At 49.4% G+C, this 26,887-nt stretch overlaps 1 protein-coding gene across 3 annotated transcripts in view; it reads left to right on the plus strand.

Annotated features, from left to right (window-relative positions):
- The window catches only part of Sno (Protein strawberry notch), a 36,516-nt gene that overhangs the window by 4,132 nt on the left and 5,497 nt on the right, over positions 1-26,887 (plus strand). Inside the window, exons 3-21 of one of the 3 annotated variants that reach the window (XM_077701470.1) lie at positions 404-709; positions 1,464-1,545; positions 2,049-2,258; positions 3,155-3,239; positions 8,058-8,148; positions 8,629-8,790; positions 9,054-9,189; positions 9,623-9,768; positions 15,889-16,002; positions 16,785-16,967; positions 17,034-17,131; positions 21,416-21,774; positions 21,915-22,013; positions 22,808-22,980; positions 23,348-23,479; positions 25,417-25,552; positions 25,658-25,770; positions 26,204-26,275; positions 26,436-26,538. In XM_077701470.1, the coding sequence (XP_077557596.1) occupies positions 404-709; positions 1,464-1,545; positions 2,049-2,258; positions 3,155-3,239; positions 8,058-8,148; positions 8,629-8,790; positions 9,054-9,189; positions 9,623-9,768; positions 15,889-16,002; positions 16,785-16,967; positions 17,034-17,131; positions 21,416-21,774; positions 21,915-22,013; positions 22,808-22,980; positions 23,348-23,479; positions 25,417-25,552; positions 25,658-25,770; positions 26,204-26,275; positions 26,436-26,538 (2,800 nt within the window). The remainder of the gene's footprint in view (positions 1-403; positions 710-1,463; positions 1,546-2,048; positions 2,259-3,154; positions 3,240-8,057; positions 8,149-8,628; positions 8,791-9,053; positions 9,190-9,622; positions 9,769-15,888; positions 16,003-16,784; positions 16,968-17,033; positions 17,132-21,415; positions 21,775-21,914; positions 22,014-22,807; positions 22,981-23,347; positions 23,480-25,416; positions 25,553-25,657; positions 25,771-26,203; positions 26,276-26,435; positions 26,539-26,887) is intronic. The other 2 variants (XM_077701471.1, XM_077701472.1) reach the window with 2 other exon arrangements.

The raw sequence follows: 26,887 nt of genomic DNA on the forward strand, positions 1-26,887 counted from the left end.
CTGGTGCATGGAGCGAAAGGATAAGAGTTTGCATGGTGCCAGAAATGAGGTCAGCAATGCAGCTGTCACTGCAGAATAATGCCCGTAATTGTGCTATTTATCAAGTAGGGTAAAAAATGAGGTTAACTCCACATACAGTGAGAGGATAATTAGATAAACAATGACAGCAAAAATCGGGACAAGTACAATCACGTGAAATGTTGTCCTTCCCCTTGGGACCTTGTTGCTAGCCCTTCAGTGAGCCACACTTAGCCTAGTGGAAGCGCACCATTCCACGCAGTTTCTTGCATGCAAAGAAGTGTGCAAACGTCCACTGTTTTCGTGCATGCATGCCGCAGCTTGTGGGGGGCTGTGCTTGGCGGGGGGCAGCGTTCTGGAGGAGGGCCTTCTCCTCTTGCCGCAGCAAGTGCCCCCGCACCTGATGAACTTCCTGCCACCACACATGATCCAGCAGATGGCGCAGCACATGGCACAGCAGATGGCTCAGCACATGTCCCAGCAGATGCCCTACCACGGGGGCTCCTCCAGCAAGTTCCAGCAGGGGGGGCCCCCCTCCCTAGGCATGGACGGCGGCAAGGCCCCCTACTTCATGGTGCCTCCCTTCGGGTTCAAGGCCGGCAGCAACGGCGCCACTCCCATGTTCCCCATGTTCCGGCCACAGTTCGACATGAAGTACGCCATGGGGCCCGGCGGGGCCATGGCTGGGCAGGTGCGTCCTTCCTCTTTACCCTCTTCTCCCGGGCCCCCCTTCATACTTACGTGTTTGTTATGTGTGTGGGCACTCGTGACGAAGGGTCAAGTTTCTGTTGTGGGGCAAAAGTTGCCCGTGGCTGCTGCTTTCTGCGGTACGGAGCACAGTGAGCACAGCCAGGGGCACTAGTGAACAGTCTACGGAGTCTTGCACTGCGGGCTCTTGAGTCTCATCTAAGATTGCATCCAGCAGCTTGGCGACTAAGACAATGTTTTGCATGTGATGCCCTCAAACAGTACTCCCCCGTTTTCTCTGTTATTTTTTGCCAAGCTGCACTTAAATGTCAATTCGGAGTCAGCAAAGTAGCAGCAGCAAATGGAGCCTTTGTTCCACAGAATTGTCTGATGGTCTTTAGGAAAATGACGAGAGGATGTTTTCCTGAAGAGCTTTTTTGGAAAGCAAGAGCTTGATCTACATGCAACAGTGGTGGCACTACTTTGTTAGGATTCCGTCTGAATCTGAAGTTTCATGTCAAAACAAGAAGCACCACAGTGCTATGAAGCAGCATCATTTGAAATTACAAGTGAAACAGTTACCTGTCAAGGCCCATTTATTTTGCAGTTAAAACAAAATGGGAAGTATTTGCGACGACCCTCTCTGAATATCTGCTAAGATGAACTTGGACAGGTTAGTCAACTCGTTGATTTGGTGCAGCTGCGTGTCGGCCCTTTGTCGTTGCCCGGACGAGCTGTATGGCGACCGTGCTGTGCAGGTACAACAGACGGGAGAGGATGCTGAAGAGGAAGAAGAGCTTGGACTCGCGGAGACCTATGCTGAGTACACACCCTCAAAATGTGAGTCATTGCCCTTGCCTAGCGAACACTTCAGCAGTAGTCTAGATTAACTACATTCATAGTTTGTAATTGCCCTTGCCTAGCGAACACTTCAGCAGTACTCCAAATTGGCTGGCATTCATAGTTTGTGACTGGTTTATGCACGCTGAATGGCACTGATAACATTGCACTATTTGAAACCAATGTCTAGGTATTCCTGTACCTTAACCGCAGTAGTGGAGTGGTGCTGCTGGCTTTAGGGTCATCCTAAAATGTGATGTATGCATACCTGGCTACAAGCCAAAGCCTGGCTTAAGCACGTACGTCATGACGCATCATCGCAGTGCTGCCAGCCCTTCTAACTGAAAGTGACCTTGTCCTGTTCACCTTAGTGAGGAAGAAGCTCAGCAGCAGGTAGGGTCACGCACTAGCACAGCTCTGCTTGGAAGCTACGCGTGTGGCTCTGGCCCTTCTCGTGTTCACCAGGAGCACCCGTTTGTTTCCCCGTGTGTGTGTGATCGCAGTGAAGATAGGCGAGAGGCACCCGGACCCTGTGGTGGAGACGAGCTCGCTGTCCAGTGTGCAGCCACCGGCGGTGTGGTACAACCTGTCCATCCCTGAAGAGACCATTGACCGAGGCCTGCTGTCAGCCCTCCAGCTGGAAGCCATCGTCTATGCCAGCCAACAGCACGAAGTGCTGCTTCCTGACGGAAGCAGGGCCGGCTTCCTCATTGGTCAGCACCCCCTTCTTTTTCTGCACGTTACTAATTCCAGCCGTTGGCAGCTCGTCATATAGCTGGCCGTGCAAAATATGCTGTTTCGGTCAGTTTGTTTTTTGAAGGGGGGGAGTGTCTGGAAAGCATGTTGGGCTAGTTGGTTCTTCATGCACAGTTTTACGTTCAAGTGTCCGTGTTTAGACAAAAAGGCATCTTCGGAAATTCTGGCATCAGGCTTGGCCTGGTTGTAACTACAGTGAGGCACCTGCTGGGGTCACATGCGTGTAGCGGTCTAAGGCTGGATTCTGCACGCTGTGCCTATGTGAAATTGTGCACACATATTAGCTTGAGGGCACTTTTTTTTTTTTTTTGCTTGGTGTGGGCTTAGAAAATGCTGGCGGGAAGGGCGGAGATTGAAGGTTCGTATACACTGATATAGTCACTGCTACTGTTAATATTCAGATGCGTAACTATCACAGATTCACCCTCTGTTAATGACTTGGCATTCTCTGGACTTCAGTGCCTTTGGGCCATAGTAATCTCCTATCATATCATTTAGAAACTTGGTCAAAAGATGGTTCTCGGTTTCCCAGTCTTGGCGGTGATTGAGCGCTCGAATGACTTCATTCGAGCGATAACAGGGCTTTAGCTGGGGCTAGTTCGTGCTGCATAGCTGGAGTGGGAAGCGAATAAATTTTCCACTAATGCACACACTACTGCAGCTTGTTCTGCAGCTTTAAAATGTACATATATGTGTCACGTTCAGCGTTGTCATTCCATCAGTGAGAGTTTGTGCAGTGCTTGCAGTGTCATGAACCTCTGTTCAGGCACTCATAAAGAAGCGTGCCACATGTTTGCAATCACTCCTGAATTGTAACCTGTGCGAACTGCGTGCGCTTTTTCTTCCCCTGCAGGTGATGGCGCTGGTGTGGGCAAGGGCCGAACCATAGCAGGCATAATTCATGAGAACTACCTCTTGGGTCGCAAGAGGTCCATCTGGTGAGCATTAACCATGGCCTGGGGACACACAGGCAGAAAGTCATTCCTGTCGCACCCATGCAGGCACATCATTACTGGTTCAGTTCCTTCAGGTGGGATCAGACTTCTAGGATTGCTGCTAGCCAGCAGCAACAATGGATAATTTAGCTGAAGTCGAGCTGGAAGCTGAGGCTACACTTGGCGTTGCGTATGTTGAATAAGTATGGCGGCGCATCTCAAATGGCAACACGTAGACTGGCAAGGGCAGTGCCACGGGGCAGGATATGTTATAAGGCTCCATTGTACAACTTCCCCGCCACCCACCTGAAACATCTCGACGTTCTATACCGAGCGGTTCACCCACCTGGACACACTCGTATAGCGGCGCCTAAAAATTCTGTGGCTCTACCACCGCTGAACAAATTAAAGGCCAACTGCACTCAAATTTTACCTCGGCAAAATTTACTTTGAACGTACAGTACGTACCACCAAACCAACCGGGACAGGATTGGTAGTCCCGTGAAATGCATGGTTAATTAATTAGAAGAATTTAATATAGTTCCCTCGCAGACGACACTGCTTCTGCGGGCTGATAGTGCAAACAGCCACGAAGCGGAAGTGGCACTGCGGGGGCGGCCCTGTGCTTTTTCCTACGGCTAGCCAGGAGAACCAGTCGAGCTCCGCTGAGCGCACTTCTCTTGGGGCTGTGGCGAGAGTGGAGTGTTGCGTGCAGGTTCACTCCAGCCGGCTGCTCGCTCGCTGGCTGGACCGGCTGGAGCATCACTTCAGCCTGGCAGCAATGGCCACACCCTTCTCAATCTCGGTTTCTAAATTTCCGATTTTTTGTAATAATTTGCGCCGCAGATGCGTGTGCTGCAACCATCATATTTTGTATCGACCAGTATTTTTATGCAGGCTATACGAAAATAACGTTTTTAAGAGGTTGAAATTTTGAGTGCAGTTAGCCTTTAACTGATGCAACCATCGCCCAGAACGCTGCGAGACACGAATTCGCAAGCAAAGGCCTGGCTCTTATGGCCTGGAATAACGGAAGACTACTCGATCCGGCCACATTGCCTGCTGGGAACGCACCACTCAGGTCGTAATGCATCCCAAGACGAACATACCAAGAAGGCGCCCCCAGGCCCGACAACAAGCTCAATGACGACTCCAAATCAGCAAACGCTCTGGGAAAATATGTAGACTGATGCCAGTATTCGCGGCGGAATGCATTGGTGTAGCATGGAGATCGCCGGGAGCACCACAGATGGCACAGCGGTGCCCGAGATGAACACCTGTTCACCTTTTGAAGCTGAGCTGCGAAGCATACTGGCCGTGTCGGAACATTTAGCGCTCTGTGCGAATACACCTCAAATGGCTTGCGTATTAACAGATCCCAACGATGTCATGCAAGAACTCTGGAAGGCATATTCAGGCCACCCTACAGCCAACATCGTTGCATACTCAAACACATTTTTCGCGAAGTGGTGTAAATACAGCAGAAACCGGTAATACTTTCCTGGCTACTGATCTCAATCGTGAACACAAATAATGCCCCATAGTGGTGTGTGTGTGTATGTGTTTTTTTTTCCCCTTCCTTGGTTACTACATTCCTGGATTACATCATTTCGCGGTAAGTAGGGTCAAAATTCTAGAATTTTTCTCCAACTACGACCAGATGATACATTTTACTGTGAACAAAAACGTGCTGACGTGCCTGTGGACTACGCCTCAGCATGTGCGGCACTACAAGAGGCGCCGAGTGACGGTCGGGCTGCCTGGGTCACCGTTGTGGCTTTTTTGCAGTCCTGGGCTTGCCAAAGTCGCTTGGTAACGCGGCTGCCTTTAGCCAATGTTGCCTGTGTAATGACGTCCCAACGTGCGAAACGCTAACCTTGGAAGAAATCAGAGTGGAATCACGCCATGAAGCAGCGCTGGCACTGAATGAAGCCTCCGAGAAAGATCGTGGTGATGATAGGGAGGAAGAGGTGGCATCTCTGGCAGCCACATATGTATGCTAAGGCCGTAGTTGGCTCTAAAGCGGTGCTGAGTTACTTTCATGCAAACAACAATGCCATTACGGACAAAAGTCTGCATCGTTTAGAAAAGAAGCTTTTGCTCTTAAGGGGCTGCAGCATGCGCCAGCAGACATTGACTACATGTGCAAGTAAAATAGGCCATTGAATGCACTTGTCTGTCCCTCGGTAGTGGTGTTTTTTACTGTGGCAGACACGGAGCAAGATAAACAGGAGCGCCGACTTCTCTCTCTCCTGCGGGCTCTTAATGTCCACAACTCGCGGAGCGCAATGTAGATGGCGCAGCGAATGGTCCGGCGGCTAAGCGGCCGGCGTTCCCCGAGCTCTGGCGGGCGCGTTGGCGGAACGCATTCCGTCGGCTTTTGTCGTCTGATTCGGCGACGGTAGTTTTGGGCACTGAGTGCTTTGGGCCTGCGTTGGCGCCGCTTCGCGTTCATTGCGCTCCTCCTTCGCACGGCTTGATTAACTTGTTCGACAGCACCTTCCGGGTAACCCGAACTCGAAGGAATTGAGTGGTCATACGGCACGGCAAAGATGCGTTAAGGATTGGTTTGCATGGCGGGAAAACAAAATGTAGGGCGCACATATAGACATATGGCTGCTATACAAACACTACCTTTTGCGCAGTGCTTGCCGAAAATGTGACTCCGTTTGTAAATTTGTAAACACCAATTCGGCTGTGGTTTAACAGGTTTTACAAAAGGCGAAAGGAGCAACTGGTTCTGATCACTAGCGATTATAAAAGTTGCCTCAGCTTTCTCGCCGTTCTCCAACTTACGTCCAAAACAGAGTGTGCCTAGAACACGGACCGGCACTCACACGCTCATCAGAAAATAACAGAAACGCGATAACATCACCCGCGACGTAGCAATCTGCTCAAGATCGAGGCCCTGACAGTGCGGTCTTTTCACAAGCCTTCATTTCGCGATATTTGAATTCGTCTGGATTCTATATCTCTGTGGTGATGACTCGCCAAAAGAAAAGGTTTGACGAGCCGGTTGTTTTGCTGGTCAGCCGCTTAAAGAAAAAAAAACGCCGGGAACTCTCGTAGGCCCATAATTGCAGCCATACAAATCGTAGCATTTTATTTGGAGTCCACGGCGTTATCGACGAGATAACACGACCGTAGAGCGAATGTGAACATCGGGCGGTAAGTTGCGGTATGGGTTACAATGAAGGTTGCGTTTGATATTCTTGGGTGCCTTATCAAGATGACAGTGTTTTTGTACACTTATTACAACAGGGCAGCCGTCCAATTCAGTCATTGGCACAGAAATGTGTGTCTCATTGCCGTTTGCCGATGGAGACTCCGGGCGACCCTTGTAAGCATTGTTCGTGCGCAGAAGCGGCATAAATAATTAAGCAGCCGGCCGGAGAGCGGGCCAACAACAGAGGGTAATTTTTGCGCTTCATCGGTTTGTCGTAAGCAGAGTCACGCTAGACGGCATGTTGTGGCGTTTCATATTACTCTTGCTCATTCTTTGGTGATTCTAAATTCGTCGTCGTTCAGTTGCGTCTTACATCTTCTGGGTTAGTACAATATTTTTAGCGGGTCTTCATAATGTCAGAATAAACGCCCCCCGATAGGGAATAAGCGATCGCCATGTATGCGGTGGCGTGCGATTATCTGCGCCGTCTATTCCGGCTGCGCACGGGTGTTTAAATTCCGCGCGTGCAGGCATTCCTCCTGCATAGTAGGACTGGCATACGACAGGCGACGTTGCGAAAGAAACGATGTCTCTGGGGAGAGCGAAGAAGGGAAGAGCCATATACAGAGGCACAGCGACGAGAGGGCAAACGAAGGAGGAAGAGAGCAAAGGGAAAGCTGGGCGGCCGGCGGCGCGTGGACATTATCGGCCCGAGCGAAAGAATTTTTCTGGGCCACAGTCGGCGCTCTTCTTTATATCTTGCTCCGTGGTGGCAGACACCAGGTCACACGGACTTCCAGTTGTGGAACCAAGAAACACGTGACGCTGCCAGGAAGAGCACTGCATTTACCGCCCTCCTCTCCTGTCGCCCACGCCTGGAAATGGATTCCGCGCTTTCAACGCAATGGGACCCTATTGCGCCAAAGGGTACCTTCCGAGGAGCCTTCAAATACCAAGGGTAGCAGAGGTATTCATAAACAAAAGCATCGCCAAGAATGCCTACACGCCTTCTGTTGCAAAAAGATGGTACCACCTGAATGGCACCCACCCCGTTCTGCCCTTATTGCCAACAGAACGTGTCATTTGATCTTCACCACCTGACGTGAGTGCGCAGTCATTTTGCGTTCCAACAAGACTCATTCCATCATGTCCTTTTTGACACAGACGCTGTACGTCCTCTAGATCATGACATCGATTTTCGTGAACCACTAGGCAATTATAGTATATAAAGTGGCCTTGTGAGATTAGTGTAGTCCGGAGGTGACTGCCCATTCTGAGAATAGCATTAACATCATGGGTGAAAAGTGGGTGCTCAAAGAGAGATTCCATTGTTTGATGAAAACCTTTGCTGCTTCCCCATCCCTTCACTTCTCTGAGACCGCTTGAAACACAGTAAGGAGACACCACACTACTGGAAATCTTTCAACTGGCCCTAGTTCGGTAGCAGAAAGGGTAATTTCACCAACCGTCTTCCCAACTCTGGCCACAGCTGCTGTCGTGTAATGGTACAGAATCGGCTAACACTGTCAGTGGCATTCTTCGCGTCTTAGTACACAATGTATGCACGACACGCCTAGCTGCTACCCACTAGGCATGGTTCTTTGCGTGTTAGACGCAAGAGGAGGTTGTGATTATTCTGGTCTCTTTCCACATAGGGTGAGCGTGTCTAATGACCTGAAGTACGACTCGGAGCGTGACCTACGGGACATTGGTGCTGGAAAAATTGAGGTTCATTCTTTAAACAAGGTAAGTGTTGCGTGCTGCTTTAAGCGTTTTCTTTTCTTCCAAATATTGGCCTTTTTCATGTATGGTGGCACTTTCACAATTCCAGTTAGCAAAAACACTTCAAATTGGGGGGTCGAAAGCTGGAGCAACACTTTGGCCTTGTTGGGGTGTAGTGGAAGGGGCTACGAAATATTTTAGGTCACCCAGGCTTCTTGTGCATTTTTGTTTCATGCCTCCACACAAAATATGCAGCAGCTGAGTGACCTTGTGTTCAGTGGGACAATAATGCCACCATGGTGCATTTGTTCCTTTGATAGCTTTGCGTGAAGTATTGGTTAAACAAGCAAGCAGAGGAGGAAGGATTGTTTGAAGGAGTGCTAGCATTGCATCAGTGATGGCCTCTCGTTGGAGTTGTTGGTCCGGCTTTTCTTTGAATTTGTGGCCTTGCATTGGTGCACCCCAAGCTTAATTAACCGAACATGCCTCGCTCTCCTGTCGCAGTTCAAATATGCGAAGATTTCCTCGAAGGTGAACGGAAGTGTGAAGAAGGGCGTCATATTTTCCACGTACTCCTCCCTGATCGGCGAGAGTCAGAGCGGCGGCAAGTACAAGACACGGCTCAAGCAGCTTCTCCACTGGTGTGGGGATGACTTCGATGGCGTCGTATCCTTTCTTCTTTTTTTTTCTTCTCTAGACGGTGGTGAACAGGGATGGTGGTGTACACACCACCGTGTGTGTGCGATGCCGTGCACGGGAGAGTTTTGTCACTGAGGAAAAATCCGTGTCAGCCTGATGTGAACTGGTGTTTAGGAGGCCAAACCCGGGCTTGTTGCATGAATGTTTACTTTATAAGCAGCAATTATACTGAGCAGTAAAATGTAGAATGTCTTGTGTATCTTGTAACAGCCCTTGACTGGAGCGGCTAGATTGTATTTGACGAGTGCCACAAAGCCAAGAACCTCTGCCCCGTGGGCTCTTCCAAGCCGACCAAGACTGGCCTCACCGTGCTGGAGCTGCAGAACAAGCTCCCAAAGGCACGAGTGGTCTACGCCAGTGCAACAGGTAGGGCCAGCCAAGCGGCAGAATGAGTCCGTTGTCTAAAACAGCGGCCTGTAGAAGCGCGGTTCGTCAAGTTTGCTCACACACGCGAGCAAAATTTATGACCATTTAGCACTACGACTGCAATGCCACAGCTGCTGCGCTAATTTGTGAGCAAACAGTGATTGAGTGATACTGCAACAGCATGTCATAAGGCATGGAGGCTTCGGAAGTACCCAGTGGAGGCAAATCACACTCGACATAACATGGGAGTTGTGTGTTATATTTATTGTACCTTGCTATTTTGTATCTGCCCCTGGAAAGTTACCCGGAACACACTTGTCCTGGAACTTTCCGATTGACTTTGAAGTGCCCGTGTGACAGGAGTGGTGGTTGCCTGTGCGCGTGAGCTTTTGTGCGTCGCACTTAGCGGGGCTGCCCCTTGTGTTGACTGCAGGTGCGTCAGAGCCGAAGAACATGGCGTACATGACTCGCTTAGGCATCTGGGGTGAAGGGACACCTTTCCGGGAGTTCTCTGACTTCATCTCGGCTGTCGAGAAGCGAGGCGTCGGCGCCATGGAGCTGGTTGCCATGGACATGAAGGTCAGCCGGCGGGGCGGGCTGGCCCCGACTGTGTGCGCCACGGTGTCCAGGTCGGCCAATATGGCTGCACCTACTTTGCGTCACTGATATTTTAATACCGGTGTGACTCGGGTCTAGGGGTGTTTTCCTTTTTTTTTAATTAGGTAGGAAACGGTCGGCCACTGAATTTTGCATTTTCTGACTCACAAGTTTGGGCAAGCCTTACTCACAGCAAACAGTTGCAATTCAAATGCTTTCACGGCTGCTCGAGTATTAGCACAAGGGGCATATGCGTATGCGCAACCCTTTATTTGTGGGATATGGGGGTTCCTCGGGGACCTTGCCAGCACTCTGGGGTAGGCCCCCACGCTAGCTCCCGTCGTGTCAACCACGCGGGCTCCCATGCCTACAGCAGCCCAGAGAGATTCGCCAATACGAGAACACAGTAGACAGTAGTGCCAAAGCACAGCGGTTTACTCGGGGGATCCCAAAGCATGTGAGCACAAGGCTCGACGGCGTTCACGAATCCGCTGTCCGGGTCGTGACCACGAACGGGAGGCAGGCACTCGCGGCGTGCGACAAAGTTCCCACCTGAGATACATGTATCCGTCACCGCCGCGTTGATCCGCCGATCCTGCCCCGACTGGGCCTCCGACGAGACTCTCCTTGTCTCCCGCACGAACACGTTTGCGCCGCCCGTGCGCCTTGTGGGCTAACGTACGGGATAACAGAGGACCCCGGCTAGCTTCGCTAGAGAACGCTTACGCACCGTACACTAGCCCTGCGGAATCCGAAGACTCGCGCACGGGTTCGAGTACTCACATGCGGTAGACAGGCTCCGGCAATCCAAAATGAGGCTTTATTGCCTGGCAAATACAGGGCATATACCAGACAACACGGCTATCACTTGCGGGGAGACAGTGGCTCCTGTCGCTCGCTCAAGCCGCTGGGCTCAGACCTCGATATCCGTCATCACGGCCGCGGGAGCAGGGGAGGCATCCTGTGGCGACCGATCAGGGCAGAATCTCTCGGCAGAGTCCCCGCGGCACGCTCTCGCGGGCCGCTCGTCAGCTTGGGTGGGGGAGAGGAGGTCTCCTCCGGCGATCGAGAAGAGGGCGGCGAGGGAGAAGGCGACGAACAGGTCGTCCCTCCCCCTCGCCCCCCGCACACGTTCGTGGCGAGCCGGTTCGGCGCGTCGCGCGGAGTCGTGAAGAGAGCACGACCTTTGTGACGCGCCGGCTACCCAAAATGGCGGCTACCAGCTCGCCCCAACACGTGTGCGGACAAGGCATGGGGGCACAGGGATCCCCACAGCCTATGCCCCCGCCGCGCGGATCGGTGGTGCCATCTCTCAGGGGGGCCAACGAGCAGCGGAGCGCCGGACTGGTTTCAGCGCACAAGTCTCTCAAAGTGCGCGCGCTGGCTCGGGATCGCAGGTCGCAGTTCTCTACGATTCCCACATACTATACCATTTTAAAGGTGATAGTCTTTCTAGGGCTACTAAAGCGCACAAAGAAAAAATTGGCGCAACCTGCACTAGTGGTGCGTGGTTGGATAAACAGTGGAGCTTGGGGTCCACGGCAGAAAAGAAATACGCACAAACGAAGCTAGAAATAGATGCTGAAGCGCTATTCGTCCTCCGGTCGGGCTGCGCCAAGACGGCCCTCCTGATTGGGTGTCGCGGTGCAATGCAAGATGGCGGCCGCCAGAACTGCGTAGCGTGCGGTTCGAGTTCATTTTCGGTACTTCGCTCGGCCAAGTTTCTATTCAATCGGTGGTATTCAAGACGGACGTTATCGCGATAGGAATGCCTGAGATCACGAGCCAGGTTACGGGAAATTGTGTGACTCGAAAGGCGGAGGTCATCGAACGCTTCGTGGGGCGCGTGACTCTACCGTCGCCAGACCCCGGAGGGTGACGCGGTGTGCGTGCTTGCGATATCGATTCGTGAAGTGAACTTTTAAAAGTTCACTTCACTTCACAAAGTTCACTTTGCGATGTTTACACGCTTAGTTATTGCTGTGATTTGATTGTGGGCTCGCCACCCTTGGGAAAGAAACGGTCGACGCGTCAAACGCTGCGGCGCGCACGGCATAGCCGACGCGCATTGCAGCATCACATGTCTGCGCAACCGGTTTCAATTGAACGCCAGTAGTTGTAATTAATGCCTGCGACGTTAGATTTAATCTTAAAAGCGACCTGACAAGCCATCTCAGGGATAATCAAAGTACGATATGTCGCGGTAAGCGTGCGCTGTGATGCGCGCGAGCCATATGGCCTCTCTTGCGCAACGTTTCCCGTGCGCTTCTAATAATCATGCAAACAGGTTTGATTTAGGAATATAGGAATAAAAATATGTTCTCTGCGTTAGAAATTTGCCTTACTGTCGCAGTATTTAACAGTGATTTTTGTAGGGAATTTATTGACACCAATGCATATAATCATGGCTTAGGGCATACTGACTGTGCTGCGAGAAATGTTGGATGCCGTCAAAAGTAGTGAAAAAAAAAACCCTTCCATCAAAGTTGGAGTTATGCGCAGTATTATACCAAGCTTCAAAGTAGCTCATTTGCACCCTTATGGTATGCAAACTTTTGGCAATGAACACCTGCACGTATGAGTACTAAATTGCTGCGCCAGGCAAAGTAATAAAACATAAAAGCCAGAAATTTTCAAATTTAAGTAAAAAAAACGCTTCACTTGTTGCCATGGGGACAACACTGCAAAGGGAAGTAGTCCAGTGCGATACTGCCAACCAGCTAACCTACTTTGCATTGAAAGCCCATTGAAAGCCATCTCCCCCTCCATTTGGTCTGCTAACTGGGCTATGTACTGTTCGCAGAGGAGCTGAAAATGATGTTTTGTGGAAAGAGAAAGGCTGTAAAAGGCACTCCATTTTCAAGGCAAGGCCTTCCAGAAGCCCCATGTTCAAAAGGACATGAAAGGCTACAACCGTGAAAACTTTTGATGAGTGAAACCTATGTTGCAACTTCGGAAGCCGTTTTCTCAAAACAGTTTTTTTTGCCACCTGTAACGCTTGTACCAGGGATTTCTTTGTGACCGCTGGGTCTATTTTGATTCCGTTTCTTGCAATACATTCCTTGATGAACAGTTCAGGTCGTGACACTCTTGGTTTTCCAGATTTATTTTTTGTGATTTTTTAATTCAAATAGTCGTTCGCAGTCGACATGCCTGTTGCTCATTAACCTCTAAAAAAATGAAAACTAAAAAACATTGTGTTGTGAAAAAAAAATTCTAAAACTGTCACGACCTCGTCCGTTCATTTGGGAATGCAAAGCACTCCGAACAAGTTTTCTATCATGTTTTATAAGTCGCTCAAGCTCGGTACAAGCGGAGCAGAAAGAAAATTTAATAAATGAAAAAGTTATCAATATATTACCTTGAAATTTTTATGGTGTTACCACAGAAGCATTTACAGTTGCTGTGCCAATTTTCATCAAAATCCACAAAGAAATAAAAAAGTTGATTTTGAAAGCCACGTCCCCCCTTAATAGAGGCGCTATCAAAAACAGAACTACGGCTGTGGTGATTGCTTTACCAAAAGCTGCCCTATCGTGTAAACATCCGGCCACAGAATTCAAAATGGTGGCCGGAGTCGCCAACATGGAGGAACGATCTCATTGCTGCTACCGCAAATTACTCCATGCTCAGCAGTAAAATTTGCATATGCAAGGTGCACTAATCTAAAGCGCGATGTGGATGAAGCTTGCCGATTAGTCTGAACATGAGCAGATGGTGTAGCTGGGCACATGCGAAAAATCTACTTAACTATTCGAAAAATTGAATAGTAAATATTCAATTCACTGTGCTATTCGATTGATTTGTCATCAAGTATTCGCACACCCCTAGCCATAATATAAAGACACACAGCAGCTTGTATCACAAAACCTGATCACCACATATATACCACACTATATACCGGGATTGTGGTATTAAAGGGGCACTGACACAAAAATTTAGCATCTTGTTTTTTTCGTTGCGATAAGTAGCTAGTGACCTACTTATAACCTGTAGAAACCTCATTTGCTTCAGCGTGCGACGGTTGTTTAATTAGAGGGATTTTAAATGCGGCCAGTCGCAGTGCCGTGAAACGATGGATTTTGTGGATTTTGTGTGAACAAAGCTGACCACGTGACCGTCGGAGGGATATCACAGAGCAGAGCCGCCGTAGCACTGTCGAATCCGCATCGACGGCAGTTTCTGCGAATGCCCCCACGTACTGATCTCGTGAGGCGCTTAATTAAAAAGCGACCGTTGATGTGACGCAGGCGCTGCGAGTGCAAATGCTACCGCGGCTAAAGAACGACGCGCGACGCTCGAGACGGTGGGTGGCAAGACGCGCGCTGGGAGCAGCCGGCCGGTCTGCCTACAGGTCCGCCTGCAGATGTGTTCGGCTCAGCACTGCGGCGGATATTCGAGTGCCGCTCTCGTAAGCGGTGCAGATGACAATTTTTAATGCAACCCGCCATCGCATCATTAGCTCCTTTCTCATGTAAGCCACTATGGTCGGGACTTGGGGACAATTTCGTGCAGCGGTAACAAGCTATCACTCGAGCTACCTGCGCCGGCCTGGGCCACTTCGCGGCCGTGGCCGCCGCCTGCACAGCGACCGTGCGGCTAACTCAGTGGGCTTTTCGTGCCTCCGGCGCGCTTTCGCATACAATGGTAATAAACAGTAATAGAAACAGAGTGCCTGGAATCGCTGTAGAACTTTGGTCGCGGCCAGCTGCCCGATTAGCTGACGAAATCACGGCGCCTCCGCCGCCAACGATCGGGTCGTTCGTTCTCGAGAGCAGAAGCTCCGCCCTCCGGCCCTCCGATTGGAGCGGCGAGCCGGGCGAGCCCGCGTAAAACGCCGGTAGTGCGGAAGCGGCAAACACAAACTTGTGACGTGTTTGGATGTTGTTTATTTACAATTGCGCGTGGTCCTCTGCTGGCTGCTCGGTTGCGTTTCGCACATTTCAAAATTGATTTTAAATATGTTCTAGGCTGTATTCGCCGCTGATATTTTGCAGATGATGTATATGTGTTCCCACCAATCCGACGTTATCTCGCCTTCAAAATTTTGTGTCAGTGCCCCTTTAAAGTTGGAAGTTAGCACTCTGCGTGTCTTTGTTTTGGTCCCTCATCTCGCGCAGCCCCTTCAAAGGGGCCATGCAGACAAAACACAAGGTTTGTTTGTTCGAAAGATTGCCTCGTTAGAATCATACTGACACCACTTTTAACATAAACTTTGCTCAAATAAGCTATATAAATGGGAAAAAATGGAATAACCATGCAACCCACTGGCTCATTTCCCGCAACAGAACATATGATGTCATATGTGACTGCTCTGCGATTGGCCGAGGCCGGCCAATGGAGATGCAAATTAAGTAGGGAAGCAGGGCTATTAAGCTTGCTCAACGAGCTAAAATTTAGGGCACATTCTTTTTATAGCTGTAAGAATGGTGGGGTAAACAGTGGAAGTTACAAAAGTACACGTAAACAGAAAAGAACTGATGCGTTACTGCTGTTAGTACTACACGCACTATGCTTGTTTTAGCTGCACAGCACTGCGGCGCTTTGGGGTTGTCTCAGACGACACTGGCCGAATGGTGTAAGCGACAGTGTCTTGCGTGACCATATTCGTCGAGCGAACACAATCTTTCACGAAACGATTATTTTCTACCTAAGCAAAAACAAGCCAGGTACAAACGGTCAAAAACAAAGCACATGCAGAAAACAGCCCTTCACGGTATGGTCTAGGTTGACTAACGGTAAACAAGGCTCCGCTATCAGCTGCAGAGCGGTTCCTGTTATGTCATAGCAGACGTCACGAAAGCAAACGATTTGGCGAGAGGATCAAAACTTTAACTTAAATTTATTAATTTCTCAGTGAATAAAGCATCGTTTGCTTCGGACAAGCGCTGGGGGCATTATAAAGCACGAAATCTTTCTAACAAAATGAACTTGTATTTTGTCTTCATGACCCCTTTGTGAACTCGCCCTCTGTTTCCATGTTGTTTTGTAGTGTGGCTGTTGCTTTTGAGGAGCCAGTGGGACGCCTGCTGCAACTGATACTGAACCTGGCAGTTTACAGCGATTCTTTAATAATAGGCCCTGGTTTGTCTTGCCTTCCAGTTGAGAGGCATGTACATGGCCCGCCAGCTGAGCTTTGCTGGTGTGTCCTTCAAGATTGAAGAGATTCCGCTGACCAAGCAGTTCATCTCCATGTACAACGAATCGGTGAAACTGGTAGGCATCGCTTCACAAGCATTTGTGTTCTTGTCTGGATGTGAGGTCGTTCTCACAGTGGGTGCAGTCTGGTCGGGCAATGGTGCGCTTGGAAGTGTGCTGCCAATATAATAGTGGACTTCCAGTATTCACAATTACTCATGATGAGCATTTTGCAAGTTAGGATACTGTTTTTAAAGTACAATTTAAAGTAAGGTACAATTTTGGACTAGTTGGTTCGTGGCTGCTGAGTAATAAAACAGCGCGAGTAATCGGGGCAAAGTGAAAACTCAACACATATAAATGAGTGCTTATATTGTGTTTCCTTCCCATTGTTATGAATGTGCACGTTGTGTGTTTCTTCACATTGTCCCCCCCCCACCCCCCCCCCCCCCCTTTTTTTTAATCGTAATGGGGGAGCCTTTTAACTTGCCGAAGAGAATGTAACCCTAGCATTGGACTGTGTAATTTCATGCAGGCATACGTTTGTGGGCACCAGTTCTTATTGTTTTAACCTTTACCCTAGAGCAGCAGCGTTCTTTCCTGATGAAACTGAAGGCTGCTCGGTGAATTTTTCTTATCCACTTTTTTTTAAACTGCGCTTGCCTTAGTAATGTCATAAAACGCCTCACTGACAGTGTGCAGGAAGACAGTTGTGAGCAGGCCGACGAGAGTTTCGGGGCAGCCTTCTGTGGAATACAGTTTGTCAATACAACTGAAGTCTTGCTGGTGGGAGTAGTTGTCTCTGTCAGCCTCGAGTGAGGGAGGAGTAATGCTGTGACCTTGGGTGGTGGATGACGCAGTGGGTGGACGCACGGGCCATGTTCCAAGAGGCTGCGGAGCTGATGGAAGGGGACTCTCGCATCAAGAAGACCATGTGGGGCCAGTTCTGGGCCTCGCACCAGCGCTTCTTCAAGTACCTCTGCATCGCCTCCAAGGTGCCACACGTGGTGTCCCTGGCCCGGGAGGCCGTCAAGAATGACAAGGTGCGCTCTATTTTTTTCTGCCGAGGGGAGAGGGGATGACCGGGGGTCTGCCTCTTCTTCTTCCAGTGTGTCGTGATTGGCCTCCAGTCGACGGGAGAAGCCCGGACGCTGGAACAGCTGGAGGAACAAGGCGGAGAGCTCTCGGACTTCGTTTCTACGGCAAAGTGAGTGCTGCTGCAGCAGCACGGTGGATGACCATGTGGAGTGTTTTCGTGTGTTTGCGCTTTGACGGGGGCAGGGGTGTTTCCCTCCTTCACTTGTTGTGCTATACGTAAGTTAAAGCAGGGTTCTCACAGGTCCTTGAATACCTTGAAAACCCTTAAATTAGAAGTGTCAATTTCAAGGCCTGGAAAGTCCTGGAATTTTTAAATGGTCCTTGAAAACCCTTGGTTTTTCTGGAGAGAACCAATGGCCCTGTCTTTTTACAAGAATTTGAAGTGTTTGTCGTGGATTTTAGGTGTTAACAAATGTAAATAAACATTGTAACAATCAAGTTTCAGTGTATTGCGTGAAATTACAAGTTCGGTGGATTTTCATTATTACGAGACAACATTGGGAGCAGGCACTTCTCAATCCAGTCAATGTCATAATACAATCCAGTGAAAGTCAGCTTCAGTTCTCTATCTGCATCTTCCATCTAGTCTGTGGACGCTCGCTCAATGCATATGTTCTGTGCCTTATACATAGGGTTGTTCGTTTTCGGGTTTTATATTTTTTCAAATTCGGGGGGTAAAAATCGGGCGGTATTTTTCAAACTGATATTCGGGGAAAAATCGGGTTTTTTGCGAAACCATTCCTTACTTCGGGTTTTTTCGGGTTAAATATACGGTTGTACTTATCAGAACTTACACTGAGCTTATCAAAACGTATCACGGGCTTTTTAAGTATAACACGTTAAATTTGGTGTTTCAAGCTGGTAATTGGGACAGACACCAGAGTATTATAGCAAATACAGTATACTACCCGAAATTTTGTGTTTGTTTGAAAATGAATCAGTGGTGTTTGAAAATGAATGAATCAGTAAACATTGACTCTTAGAAATTATACATTTTATTCTCGAAAATCTGGTCATCGATTTTTTACACGTCCTTGTTGACATACATTATCATCTGCATGCGCAACATGTCAGTCTCCATTCGAGATCTGTCCGGTCGTTGAACATATCTCAGCTGGGAGAAAGTTCTCTCCACATCACAGCTACCATTAGCTAGGCACAACAATGTCAGTGCAGCTTTTGCAAGCCTTGGGTAGCGAGAAGTAGAGTCATGCCAATACTCGATTAGTTCGACAGCTGGGTTTGTGGGGCTCGCTTCCAGCAAATACTGGTTGAACTCGTCATTAAGGGAATCTACATTGTCGGTTACGGACATGAACAGAGGTCGGTAGTCCTCAAATGACTGCCCCAGCAGACGCTTCTGAAACGGATCAAGGACGGCTCCCAACTTCCACAAAGTTAGCTGGTTTTCCTCTTTTTCTGAGACGTTCCGTCCAAGAGTGCAGCGCCATTTTGTGGCGAGTTTCGTGCAGAACTCTTCAGAACATGTTTTTACTAAATTAGCGCTGCGCTTGGGTAACATAGACAAAACAGCTTTGGCCTGATCGCTTTTACCGATCATCGCCGAAAGCTCCCCGACAATCTGCTGCAGCTTCACGTTTACCAGGTGATCAAAGCCGGGCATCAAAAGCTTCCCACTTTCAAGCGTTTTCTGGGCTTCCAAAAGTGGGCCGAGTGCATCTCTCATCAAGATTGCCTTCGCATAAACAACTTCTTTTTCAGAAAGTATCCCTCGAATAGCTTCCGCTTTGCTGCTATCATGCGAGCTTTCAGCAAGTTCTGTTAACGAGCTCCACATTTCTACGACTACCACAAGTGCCTTGTAGAAGCTTTGCCATCGATTCGGGACAACAGAAGGTGGCTTCTTAATGTCAGGTCCAAAGAGGCCATTAGAAGAACAAATTTCAGTGTACTTTTGGTAAAGCTTGTTAGCGTGCTTAAATAACGCTCCAAACTTGATCACTACGGATCGAACATCAGACATGCATGGTAAAGAAATGGCATGGTCAACACTCACATGAATAAGGTGTGCTATATCTTTCACATGCAAGATTTGGATCCCTTCAGCCTGACAGATTTCTCGAACCATCTTTCGCATGTACTCCGCTAAAAACAAGCCAGGTACAAACACGGTCAAAAACAAAGCAAATGCAGAAAACAGCCCTTCACGGTATGGTGTGGCTACTGCCACAACGTCTTTCCACGTCTTGCCAACCGTCAGGAGCGCCTTGCTAACTGCGCTGGCCACCGTGTAACTGTTCGATGCATTTACCCTGTCGACGTCGACCAGAACAACGTGCTTCTTCACGTTTTTCTGGCTATAGTAGCACAGGAGAGTGTTGATGGTAGGCACACCAGTGATGTCTGGGGATTCATCGACGATGACGCTCACTTTCACATCTCGCATATCATCGCGGATTTTCTCCATGTCCTTGTCAAAAGCTTCTTTCAGGTATTTCAGCCGAAGTCTTTGTCCTGTTGGCATGGTCTTCGCGGCCTTGCAGTATTTGCGTGCGAAGTCTCCCAGTGGTCCGTCCGCCTGGTGCATGCTTATTCCGCTGTACGCTAGGGGGTGAACAAAGTCATGGATAACGCCGTCCGCTTCAGTTTCTTTCGCACGCTGTCTACAGGACATATCAAAAAGCATCTGCTGAGACGTTCCCGCAGTCTCAGCTTCCTTGGAAGCCGTCTTGAACTTCTTATGACGAGATGACATTAGATGCTCACGAATTCGGTCGTAGGGCTTCTTCGCTGGATCGGTGACCATCTCGGTGTTGCAATATTTGCACACTAACGTGCGGGTGCCTTCACTGTCTTTCGTTGCGATCTGGAGATCTTCATGTTCTTTGCACCAGTCATCCAGTGTCTTTCGTTTTCTTCCCATCTCCACGCTGAAGTTTCCGGTGCCGCCTTATGTCCGCGACGGTGGCTTTGCGCTCACAAGACGCGCCTGGTAATGCTAAGTGAGGATGGCGATATGCGTCTCGTTGGTTAGAGTTCGCACCAATCAGAAGCCTGATTCACTTCGTCACAGAAAAACTGGAAGAAAACCTAAGAGACCAACCTTGGATCGCGTTTTGTTCACATTCTCTTTTCGTTCGTCTTTATCCCCACCCACTAAAAAACGTGACCCTTTTTAGAAGTTCTTCGAAAAAGAGCAATACCACAATTTCCAGAATTTTGCTGCTCCTGTCAAAACAGGATTTTGAGTGCAGTGGCTTCTTTCCCTGCTTTTGTGGCCATTCGAAAGGAGATATCACCAGCTGCGTGATGCGCGGGGGAGGAAGGACACCACGCACGGCTCTCAGCAGGGCCGACCGACGAGCGCGTCTAAGTCACCGTGACGGAGGCTGGCTGAAGAATAGCGATAATAATGCGGGTTGGAACCCACGCTGGTAAAAAAACCTGTACACAAAACGTCTTCGTCGCTCAATCTCTCCCCCACCGACTGGTCACCCGTCCCTTCCGCGTGAAATTCTTGGAAGCAGGTGCACATACCCGAGACTAATCTGCAGTGGGCAAAGGGGCAGATTTCTTTGCTTTTCTTTCACCCTAAATTTGTTCACAATGTACTCGAAGCGTGGCCGGCCTCAAACGTGTTTCCCACTTTCTTCTGCAAGCATTTTTTTAGGGGGGGGGGGGGGGGGGGGTGCATGTACGCCCTCACGGCGACCTGTCTAGAAAGCGTGGATAAAAACTGCAGCGCTACTCTCCAAGCAGCAGGGTGAAATGCACCCGTTTGTTTGTGAGCGGGGCGCCAGGAGAGAACGGCAGACCGTCAACTCACGATTGTGCAGATCGCTACAGGGAGGTTTATTCGGGGAGAAATCGGGTTTAACCCGATTCTCCTGAAACTTGTTCGGGGTGCAAGAATCGGGTAAAATCGGGTTTTACCCGAAAACGAACAACCCTACTTATACACTGCACCTGCGTTTGCTCTTGCGTGCAAATGGTGGGCATGTGCTTAGTTCGTCTTGCCTTGCAGCAACACTTGGTACTCTTGCTGACAAAGCAGGCAATGCAGGCAACATTAACGAAGTTTTCAAATTTAACGGCCTGATCAAAACACAAAGAAAAAAGAAAAACCTCTAAATACCAACCATGAAATAAAAAATAAAGCTGGGGGAGCATTCACAAACCCGTTAGCGCCTATCTAAATGTGCACTAGTGTGCTTAGGTATTGTGCAATAAAAACTTTTGCATTGTGTTGAAAAAGTCATAAATAATCCCAGATAAAACATTAGATGGCGACCTTGAAAATGTGTTTTCTGGTCCTCAAAAGTCCTTGAAAACCCTTGAATTTTTGCTTTTGAAGCCTGTACGAACTCTGTTAAAAGCACTGTGAGATGTGGTCGAGCGAGAGCGTGTCCTGTTCCTCCTGCTCCTTTCCCAGGGGCGTCCTGCAGACCCTGATAGAGAAGCACTTCCCAGCACCCAACCGCAAGAAGACGCTGAAGCTTCTGGGGCTGGGTGGTATTGTGGAGGAGCTGAGCCCCTCGCCGCCCCCGGCGTCGTCGTCGTCGGGGGGACACAAGCGGAAAAGTGCTCGACAGGCTCGGCAGGGGGTGAAGCGCTACAGGGAAGCCTCATCGGGGGATGACAGCGACGCGGAGGTGAAGAGCGAGCCGGAGAGCGACTTTGAGCCGTCTGTGTCCAGTTCGGCCGCGGAAGAGGAGTCCGAGGGCAGCTCGGGCGCCGAATCGGACGCAGAGGACGACTTCAACCCCTTCGGCGATGACTCGGACAGTGACGGTGAGTCGCTCGCGCTGCTGCAAGGACACAGCGGCTTTCGTGCAGATAAGAGAATTGTGTCGATACATACAGGAGTTTGCTTTGCACTGAAATGCTCAACTGGCTCCTTTGATGGTCTTTTTTTTTTTTTTCCCCCAAAGATCCCTGGGCCAGTCGTAAGAGCAAATCTAAGGGCAAAAACAAGAAGCAAAAAACCAAAGAAAAAAAGAAGAAGAAGCACGAGAAGCCCATGGGGAACGGTGAGTACACGTCCCTTTTTTGGGCCCTGCCCGCTTCGTGTGGGGCAATGCTGTTTTGACCAATTGGTTGATTGGAGGGCTTCTGGAAAGGGCCCGAATATCTCCCCCTCAAATTGATAATGTTTTTAGTTGTGCCACCCATCTTGATTGGACCCATGCCTCTCTCTCTAATTTTGGCATGCCATTGTGTGCGTTCCAACGGTTTTTATGTGTAGCTTGGGTGCCAAATGGCAAGGCTGGTGTACAGGCCTCGCGCACTGCCGTATCTAATTAAACAGCTGCTAGGGATGTCAATAATTTTCTTTTTCACAGTGAAAGCATACAGCAATTTTTAATGGTGCCTATTATGCAGACCCAAAAAATCAGGGGAAATGAGGCAGATTCATGGTTTATTGAGCTCATGAATAAGTAATGGGTTGTAATAGAATATATTTGAGGCATTGCACAGAGCTGTGCATGGGTTTTAAGCGGCAAGTATGGGCTTTCGACGAAGATGTGTGTTAGAAGCTCAAAAGTGCCGAGCACAGCAGCCATTGCAGATACGCAACCTCTATAAAGAGAAAGACTTACCTCGTGTATTAAAGTGTGCTTATGTGCTAGCAAAATAATTGGGGAGATTGTTGCATGTGTCCCAAGCCTCTCGAAATGCAAGGCTGGAGGTTTTAGGGTAAAGAAAATAAAGCCAGAGAAAGGATACAAATTCTGAGTGATCTGAGTGATCTTTTCGCTACAGCGGGAGGTTGCGATCATTGAGCTCCCCCACTGTTCCTGACTGCCCGGCTGTTGTGGTGCAGGCATCGTCCCGCAGCCAGTCGTGCGGAGCATGCCCACGGTGGACAGCGAGAAGAAGGCGGCGGCCATGAAGCAGGAGCTGCTCGACCGGCTGGAGAAGCTCGGGGACAAGCTGCCCCCCAACACCCTGGACCAGCTCATCGACGAGCTCGGGGGCCCCGAGAATGTCGCCGAGGTGGGCCGCTCGTGATACCACAGAACAAGGCATCCAGTTGCTGGGGGGAGCGGGCAGGCAGGACCAATGACTTGTGACGGGGTTCTGTTCTGCAAATCTTCTTCTTCTTCTTCTTCTTCTTCTTGTTCTTCTTCTTCTTCCTCTCTCTCTCTCTCTCTTTTTTTTTCCCCTCCTTAGGCGAGCTTTGAGTGAGGCTTTTGTCATCGCCGCTACCGTCACCTCTCTGTCACTGCTGTGCATACTTTAGGGGTGCGATCTGCAAAGCTCTTTTCTTTGCGTTGCGTGTCCCTGCCCAGCCTCTTGAGGAAGGTGCGGCCAACTCTCCTGTGGTTCGTGCATGATGGGGACGTGTGGCCTCACATTGCAGATGACGGGCCGGAAGGGTCGGGTGGTGAGCACCGACAACGGCACCATCCAGTATGAGTCACGATCTGAGGTGGACGTTCCCCTGGAGACCCTCAACCTGACTGAGAAGCAGAGGTTCATGGATGGCGAGAAGGTGAGTCCGCTCCCCCTTTTTATGCCTGCTCAGCCTGCTACTGGGCTCTTGTGCATACAGAATAATGCTTATGCTGAACTTCCAAACACTCGAAGCACTTTGGGGGGAGTGGCATCGGAATGCACGAGAATGGTGTTGCAGTGGGCTCTGTCAGCAGGTTATCATCTGCAGATGAGTGATTTGAGAGTGATAGATGTTCGTACTGTGCATAGTGTGCGGTCTTGACGGGATATGAGTAGATTAAATTGCAAACGCAATTACCTCACCGAGCCAAGCGCACGCACATTTTCAGAACAGCGTGGTGCATTCCGTTATTAGCCCCTTTGTTGCAACTCATTTCGTGCGATGCGAATTGCCTGGAGCTGATTTGCTTGCAGAAATGAAGCAGTAATGTAACAAAATACTGTAGAACCCTATTGATACGTTCCTGGTTACTACGTTCTCAGTTACGAACACCGAAAATGTCCCATAGCGTTACGGTGTTTTTTTTTCCTGGTTACTATGTTCCTGGAGGACACAATTTCCCGATAAGTACGTTCAAAATTTTAAAGCTTTTATCCAACTATGACTGGACGTGCTGACGTGCGTGCGGACAGCGCATCAGTGCGCACGGCGCAATAAGCAGGTGGTCGGGCTGCCGGAGTCACTTGGTAACGCGGCTGCCTTTAGCCAACGTCGCCTGTATAATGACGTCCCAACGTGCAAAACGCTACCCTTAGAAGGAATTGTAGCGGAATCGCGCCATGAAGCAGTGCCAGCGCTGGACGAAGCCCCTGAGAAAGATGCACATGCTCAGGGCTTAGTCGGCTTGGAAGTGGTGCGGAGTTACTTCACGCAAAAGACAGTCCTGCTGCGGACTGCAATTTTTAGAAAAGGAGCTCTTGCACCCAAAAGGCCACAGCATGCGCCAGCAGATGAAAGACATGTACAAATGAAAAAGGTCATTAAACGCTCAAAAGAGGCACCAAACATGCATTGTTAAAATTATTTTTGGCCGTAATGCAAAACTGAGGGAGGTGCCATGTGCGTGAAGAAGGCTTACTCTACCTCTCCGAGCAAACTGCAGTGGCGGGCAACGCTGGCATCCTTGTCGATACAGACAATCGAAGCTGCTAATGTGCGCTTTCTTGAGCCGCTGTGACTGCATAAATTTGATTCTTTTACTAACTTCTCGTTCGAATTTCACCTTGATATTTTGCGAAGTTGTAGCTGAATGTACAAAGATAATTTTACAGGCAAAATCTCGAATCTGAAAACTTGTGAGCATCACCCCTTAATGTGCAAAGAAAGATTTTGTGCGTTTCTTTGATAGCTTGTGTGCACGGTTCTCGTTCTGTGCGTTTTATGACTCTTGACACATCCACTCGGTCGCCGTTTATGTAATCTCTGCTGGGCAACTAATAGCTTCTCTTTTTAATTATGTATGCAATTATTTTCAAGGTACTGCACCAGAGAGTGGTATATTCGTTTTTTGGGTATGCCAACTTCGGTTTTGACCTCAGTGTCCCTTTAAGAACACCAGGCATTTCAAACATGAGGGAGAACTTGTGTTCATCCACACCATAGGTTGGTAGTTGGCTGTAATCTCACTCCTGTGAGCTCTTGTCCCAAGGAGTTTCCCTGTTGCAGAAGCTGCTGGAAGGCAACTGTGGCACTATTGTGTAATTTTTCAGGTTCAGGATTTGTGCCAACCTTTTATGGCACTTGCAGTTTATCATGTTGTCCAAACCGTGTCGATGGAACCACTAAACCCATCGGTAACTTGAGCATTTTTCCAGGGTTCACATTTTACTGGATTGCATTGTTTTGCTCACTGTTCACATGTTGGTTGTTGTGTTGCCTCTGCAATTCTCTCCTTCCTTGCACAATCGTCTCTCTAAAGGGAGGACAGACTCCTTAGAGCTGTGTGAATGAGGCGAGGTGGGGGTGTTGTGCAGCACATTGCCATCATCTCGGAGGCGGCGAGTTCCGGCATCTCGCTGCAGTCGGACAGGAGAGCCAAGAACCAGGCTCGCAGAGTCCACATCACCTTGGAGCTGCCCTGGAGCGCAGATCGGGCCGTGCAGCAGTTCGGTACGCTGTTGTTGACACACCCTCTCTCTCCTTTTTTCTTCTTTCTGGGGGTGTTTGGGTCAAAAGTGGATTAACTCACCACTTGTCTGTTCCCTCCTCTTTCAGGTCGGACGCATCGATCCAACCAGGTCAACGCCCCAGAGTACCTGTTCCTTATTTCGGACCTTGCTGGGGAACGAAGATTTGCCTCCATTGTGGCCAAACGTCTTGAAAGCTTGGTAAGCTCTTCCCTTTTGCCTTATTTTTAGGGGAAGGGGGGGGAGGGGAGCATTTTTGGTGGCATTTGTTAAGACTGAGCAAGGAAATAAAGAACTAGGCAAGATTATGGAAGGCAGAACTAAGCGAAGGGATTGGGCGCATGTGGGATGAGGCATGCAACAGTCAGTGTTTCAACAGGAAGGGGGAAGTCCTGCTCGCCACGAGTGAGGGAGAACTCTCCTGGGGCACTCATTTCATGGCCACCTAGTAGGTCAGATGCTGCACCACCATGTCGGTGGTTTGCGTGTACTGTGAAAGACGTGTTCTGACAGACACATTTGCAACCTTTTTTCGAGGCGGATAAGCGCTACGTGTTACTGGAGACTCAGGCTGAATAATTTTTATCTTTCGACTGTACATTGTCGTGCTCATTGTGTCTTCGTGTGTGTGCAGGGTGCACTGACTCACGGCGACAGGAGAGCCGGCGAGTCCAGAGACCTGTCTCGTTTCAACATTGACAACAAGGTGCGTGGGGGTCTGCTACTGCAGAATTGCAGATTGGGGGGGGGGGGGGGGGGGGGGAGCAGTGCAGGTTTTACACATTGCCCACACTTTGTCAACCTTGACCCTGCATAGTGAAGGGGTAATGGAGAACATGCTTCACATTGTGATGTGCCTGGTGCAGTATGGCCGTGCTGCCCTGGAGACCATGATGCGTGGCCTGATGGAGATGGAGATCCCGCCTCTGGTTCCCCCACCTGAGAGCTACGATGGGGACTTCTTTGCCGGTGGGTTGATGCCCCGGGCTTTCAGTACCTTGCATTTGTGGGCCCACACAATGCTTAGATTTGTTCTGTTTTTATGCAGTTTAAAGAAACTGAGCCTTTGGGATCCCGATGGGTCCATATGGTTTATTGGTTGTGATTGGGCACATTTCTGCAGCAAGAGCACATCCCACTCGGAACTTTTTAGAAGTTCAACTCTTCGGAATATCAAATTAACCATTTAAGATGTGTGTCAGGGGTATGGTGGCATCTTTTCAGGCAATTTTAAGTGATTTGTTACAATGGTTTTTGCACATATCATTTTAAGTTGGGGAAAAATAGGGTAAAAGTTCCAACAGCCTTATCAGCAATT

Source organism: Haemaphysalis longicornis, unplaced genomic scaffold (assembly GCF_048455015.1).
Source record: "Haemaphysalis longicornis isolate Haplotype H1 unplaced genomic scaffold, Haemaphysalis longicornis Haplotype H1 scaffold_263, whole genome shotgun sequence".
NCBI classification, from domain to species: Eukaryota; Metazoa; Arthropoda; class Arachnida; order Ixodida; family Ixodidae; genus Haemaphysalis; species Haemaphysalis longicornis.